Source organism: Amblyomma americanum, chromosome 6 (assembly GCF_052857255.1).
Source record: "Amblyomma americanum isolate KBUSLIRL-KWMA chromosome 6, ASM5285725v1, whole genome shotgun sequence".
Taxonomy (NCBI): domain Eukaryota; kingdom Metazoa; phylum Arthropoda; class Arachnida; order Ixodida; family Ixodidae; genus Amblyomma; species Amblyomma americanum.
In genome coordinates this window covers 199,438,785-199,444,784 of record NC_135502.1, presented here as the reverse complement: position 1 = coordinate 199,444,784, position 6,000 = coordinate 199,438,785, and the positions used below count along the sequence as shown (strand labels likewise).

The window sequence follows — 6,000 nt, the reverse complement described above, 5'->3', positions numbered from 1 at the left end:
ATTGGCCAGCTTAACGGTGTCATCCCAACGATAGTACGCGCACCCACTAGTATTTGGTGAAACTCTAATCCACGTGTTCCCCAGCTTTTCCACAAAAGGTCCGCGGTTCGCGGTAGTGCTACCAAGTGGGCGCCGCTGTTCCTGGCTGCTGCGCGTCGCCGTCCTGAGTCATAATCACGGGCAAAGACGGCAGTCCGGCGAGTCTTGTGCTCCAGCGAAGTAGAGAAGGGTTCGTGGTGGTACACCCAGCACCTCCACAACACTGTTACAGGGTTATTTACAGGAGTGAGTCGACCTGAGCCCTGTGCGTTAGCGCGAAAATGGCGAGCTTCTTCTTCCCCCAATTATTTCTTGTCGCATCAGCGTCGCGTGACAATATGCTCTCAATATATGGTCTACTTTCATCGTCTACAAGCACGCCTCCTGGTCTTCTTCTACGACAAACTTCATGATTGGAAAGGTTTAGAAACTTTCGTCAGGGAAACGAAGTCTAACTGTGGGTTATCTTACACAATAATTCCTGCGTCCTGCAACAAACCTGCAGTTACCTGATTTTCACCTGCCGCTTTTCCTTTTTGCATTCCATGCAGGGCTTTTTCTTCTCTTGCGTGAATTTGCGCCACTAAAGCTCATCGTCAAAAGCGTTTAACAGTGCATAAATTCTCCCGCACAAGTGAGCGCTCAGTTGTAAGTGGAGTACAACACACGCTACCTTTGGTGTAGCTTTTATATTTTTTATTATTTTGTATTACCCTCCTTCCCCCACCCCACTGTAATGCCCTTTGTGGCGCTGTGGGTAAAGTAACAAACAAATAAATAAATAAATGAAGTAAATGTGCAAGTGCGCGCTTATGTCTCAAGCATGGATATGTTAACCAGCTCGAAACTGAGCTATGGCCTTGGAAGCGGAACGCTGCGAAATAGCGCGCACCATTGCGATTGCCGTGTTAGCTTTCTTATGCTCTCGTCGCGTGAATGCTGCACATCGGAGGCCTCTACAGTGCGCTTCCCGCCGCCGCCGCACCCTCCTCTGGCCCTGCCTTAACTGCTCAATTAAGATGATTGCGCGCCATCCGAGGGCAGCCTAAAATCGAAGTCCTTGATGACACTCCGGCTTTCAAACACCATCCATTAAGAGGCATAATCTCACGCGACTAATAATTAACATTATCAAGGTGGAACGAATGGCTCGTCGGTCTTTTCTCTTCGTGCCAAAACTACTCCCAATCAGTAATTGTTTTGGGGGCTGGCTCCGCGTCTTTGCTGCGCCAGCAACCGGCGAAAGCGGCTAACGAGCGTCTGCTGTTGGGCGCACGCGATGTGCAGCAAATTAAATTGCTATAGGCATGGAGCGACCGTCTGCGCTGGCTACAATGCGCAGCGACCAAGAGTGCCCATTCCACGTCGCGACTGCTCCTTCGGTTGGGCGCGTATAGATCGCCGCGAATGCGTCCGCTGCGGGAGCTGGCGGGAGCCCCGATTGGCTGCGGGCCGTAGCGCGGTACATGCGCAGTGGAATGCCAGCGCGCTTCGATTTTTTAAACCGCCGGGCGCGCCAGACAAGGCAACGCTGCGGAGATTCGGCCGGCGGCTGTGGCACGAAGTAAGCGCTCCTCGGTGCACCCGTGGAAGACCCCTGCTACGAAGACAATGCAGGCGACATTGTTCACGGCGCTTCTCCTGGTCGTGTCGGCGGCGGTGACCAATTCACGCGGATGGGCCGCTGATTCGTGGACGGCGCAGCAGGCTTCCCTGGGGGACGCCGCGCAGGTGAGCGGACCTTTAGCGGCGGTGAAGTGAAGCGCAGTCGGTGCCTGGCTCCTCCAAGAGGCGCTGCTTCGGAAATTGTTTCGCACACCTAGCTGCACGGGCGTCATTTTGGCCGCTTTGCGAAGTACGAAAGCGCCATTTTCATGTCAAGAGATATCAGAACACTGATTCGGCTATAGCGCCCGCTACATGATAAGTAGAGGCACGATCCGAAATTGAAGGTTCGAGAAAGTGCACTGACATTTGACAGATATCTATTTAGCGAGTTTCAGTTTCACTGCAGCAGCCAGAGCCCTTCGCGTAAATATTTCTTTGTTTTCATTTCAGTTGCTTATTTCTTGAACAAAGTATGACGCCGCAGTTAATAGTAGAGGCCTTCTGATATCGGGGAGCCACTTTTTGAATTTGTGCTGCGGCCAGTGCGGCTTGTAATCTCGCTAGAGCCATTTGCTCATCAAGTATATCCCGGTAGCGACTTCAAAGCTCGCATGGTGATGGCCGCAGAGCATATGACTCAGTTTAGGGGCCTTGCCTATATTGAGCATGCTGCGACTGGCGTTTTGCAAGATGTGACCTGCTGCTTCGGCTTACTTGCCAGACGTAATTTGTTGTACTTTGAGGAAATTTCTAGCTTGGTGCCTGCTCTATTGCGAGACACCGATGGAAAAGGCCGCACAAAAGTAACACAGCCCAAATTTCCTGTAATGGCGAACAAAATCAAAGATAACTTATTGGCTGACACCTATGTCAGTCGGCGTAGTAGGTTATTAACACGGGATTTCACATCCAGAAGCTGCCAGCACGCAAGCCAGGACAGTACAGTGTTGTCAGCAGTGAATCACTATCGGCAGTGTTTCTGCTCGAGATCAAGCTCATTAGAGGGAGTTTCAGAAGGTTATACAATAAAGTGACGCACTGTGAATTACATTATCCCCAATGTATTCTACAGTTCATTTAATGTTACGAATACAAGGCCAGTGTAGAAACACTCGGCTTGCCTTGAGCAAAGCTCCTCAATCGCTGGTATTCACATCGAGCCAAATGTCTCTTGGCTATATGAAAGGCGCCAAGCTCCGCCGCAGCGGCCCACCCGAGGTCTTTCACGTGGACTGAGACTTCGGAGGCGCACGTACAAGCTGTCGAAGTGATAAAAAGAAGAATCAGTCCATAATGCTGCCGATTTATGGCACATAAATATCTCTCGGTGAAGGTAGCGTCCGAGCTCGTAGTCAAGCTTGAGGCATTTTCTACAGAAATTAAAGAAAAGATGTAGCAAAGGTTGACGCTTGAAGCACTGAAATCCATACTGAACTTGGTGGCGTTCGCATCTTCATTGCTTTATTTAATGATGGTTTTGAATAATTTAAGAAGGACGTCGAGCGTTATAGTAGGGTACTTGCTTAGATGAAGGCTGAAGCTGCGAAGTGCCGCGCAACAAATGAGGAGTTATAAAAGGAACTTGATCTAGCAAAAAAAAAAGGTAGTGGGGTCGAAACAATGCAGCAGGAACAGGAACCTTGTAATTCAACGGCTTCTGGTAGCAGCAAATGAAGACCTAGAAAAGACAGTTGTGGACATTGCAATATGTCCGGGCACCAGTGTTACCGACGCTCACATTGACGTAGTGCATTGCATGGCTTCGAAAGATGAGGTAAAGTCTATTGTTGTCGTGAAGTTCATCTCAAGTACTGCTGGTGCAAAATTGCTGTCGGCGGCGCGGAAAAAGATCCTGTAGGCTGATAAACTTGGATTTCACACAAGCGATCTTTTCTACATAAAGGAACATTTATGCATCGAGAATAAGATACTGCTAAGTAAGCCTCGAAAGCTCGAAAAAGGAAAAAAAAATGGAAAAACGTATGGGTATCACAGGTAAAGATTTTAATTCGCAAAAGTGAGACCTCTGCAATCCTGCATGCTACCTGTGAGGCTGGCCTGGCGAATGTCGCTTAACCGTTTGTGCTATCAGCACACGGACAGTCAGAGAAGAATCTTGCTTGATAAGTTTGCGAGATGGACACTTGCCACTATCATTTCCCTTATTTGTTACGTTTTGCTGTATAAGAAATTTGATATTGTGACATCTGAAACAGCGGATCAGTGCTCTGTTATCTTATTCCTTGTCTCTGCCTAAGATAATAGTTATGCTGTTAATGAGGTTTGTGCATGCCTATATGACCGCTGTGCTAAGAAAACCTATGGTCCATTTTTCCCGGTATACCTCTACCTTTTACTGGCTTTTGTGATGTGCCCTATTATGTGTGCTACTCGTACACAGGTTTAATTGAAAAAAATAATTTTGTGCCATGTTATGAATACGCGCACTGCATTTTTTATTCACATTACATCAAGGCTTTGCCTCGTAGTGCGTTTTTTTGCTGTTTCGTACGATTATTACCAAATCAAACATACTAAATCTCAGAGATCATGGCGTTACTGACCAACTCAAGCCGTGATTTACTGACAAATTACGAGCTGAGCGCCCGCTTTCGGGAAAACAGCAGCACCGTCTCTTTTCTGCATTTCAGTGCTCGATCAGCTCGTAACAAAAGCGACGATGTCTGTGCCTTTCTTGCCATTTGTAGATTTAAATTTTACGTTTGACGTCATCGTGATCTCAGACATGGTACAAAAGCCATTGTAATGTCCCTAGTCTATCCGGATAATCCACACTTTCCTTAACGGGGCCTCTAAGAGAGGAGATGGGTTGCGGTACTGCCAAACTCTTCTCTAAATTGTGAATTACTTGATAATTTCTCCATTGTGGCCTATGACTACGAAGTACTTACCCTACAGACTAATTGCTTGCTCTTTGCCGTCAAATACCGTCCACCCAGCGGCAGCTGTTCCAAATTTCTCAGTTTTATGTACGAGCTGGGTAAATGATCACAAGTATAGACTTAGATGGTGACCTGAAAAAAAAACTTGTTTCAAACATTTACTCTCCCGCAAGAATTATACGCTATTTTAGAGGCGAACGCTTTTGTCAATGTCATGAAATTAGCCAACACGCATTACGACCGAAACATCCACGTTACTAGACAATTTAACTACTAATGCATGTTATGAGTCCCTACTATCCGGAGCACTGGCAGCTGATGTTAGTGACCACCTCCCATTTTACTTAATTATGATTATCTTAGTCCCCCAATACTTAACTCGCAAACATTTTCCTTGTATGCGTTTTAAAGGCGTAAACAAGACTGCATTGCAAACATTTTGTGATAAACTGTCACAGGAAAATTGGAGCAGCGTGTATGAGGCAACTGATGCTGACAAAGCTTACGGTATTTTTATTCGCACTTAGAAACAGCTGTATTTTGATTGTTTTTCATGTGAAAAAAAAACATCAAATATGCGAGCTTCAAATGCGCGCAAGCTGTGCATAACAAAGCAATGCCTAAAGGCAATACAACGAAAACTATCGATGGTCCTAAAAAATTCAAGGCTGCAAGGAATACAGCTAATAGCATCAAGCGTCAAGCGAACAGAGCTTACATGAGTAACGTATTTAACGAGGAAGTAATCAAGTGCTCTGATAGTCTATGGAAACGACTCCATACCTTGCTGAACTTACAACACAAGACTGTGGCTGATTAATTAATTTAGATGGCACTCACCTGTCTGGTTCTCAAATAGCAGACGCTTTGTGTCTATTGCAGACTTCGTATCTGCAATACTTTCTGTCTATGTGTCTTTGTGTAATACTTTGAGTGTTTGTCTCTGCACTACTTTGTGTCAGTTGCAGACGGCACACACTCCAACCTATCTGTAAGCAACATGAATCTAATAGTTAGCGAGAACGCATTTTAGCCCCCTGTTATAGCCAGTGAGGTTCTGTCGGTCTTACTCTTTATGAAAAACAGTAAAAATAAGGACATTGAGCATCTCCAAATATTAGCGGCAAAATGCAGATCTTGCATACTCGCACCAATATTAGAACATATTGTAAACTTGGCAGGTTCTGTTTCCCAGTAGTTATTCTCATTTTCCACTTTTCTGCCCTGTTTATTTTTGCCGTTTTGTTTGTGCCTAGATTGAAAATACAACACTAACTGCAGCCGATTTCCTTTTTTGGTATGCTTGTCATCATGTTTGCCGCCTATTATTTGTACCTCAACTTGAATTCTCTAACCGATTTTGTAACAGTTTTTGCCATATGTTATTGTTCAAATTGTTTACTTACCAACATGTGCACTACAACTGTATCATTCAGAGCCCTTCCTTTTA

The 6,000-nt window shown here is 45.7% G+C and overlaps 1 protein-coding gene across 1 annotated transcript in view; it reads left to right on the top strand.

The window, feature by feature from the left end:
* Nucleotides 1–1,554: 1,554 nt before the first annotated feature.
* The window catches only part of spab (space blanket), an 84,019-nt gene continuing 79,573 nt past the window's right edge, over nt 1,555–6,000 (top strand). The window contains exon 1 of the mRNA XM_077628318.1: nt 1,555–1,770. Within this exon, the coding sequence (XP_077484444.1) occupies nt 1,651–1,770 (120 nt within the window). The 5' untranslated portion in view covers nt 1,555–1,650. The remainder of the gene's footprint in view (nt 1,771–6,000) is intronic.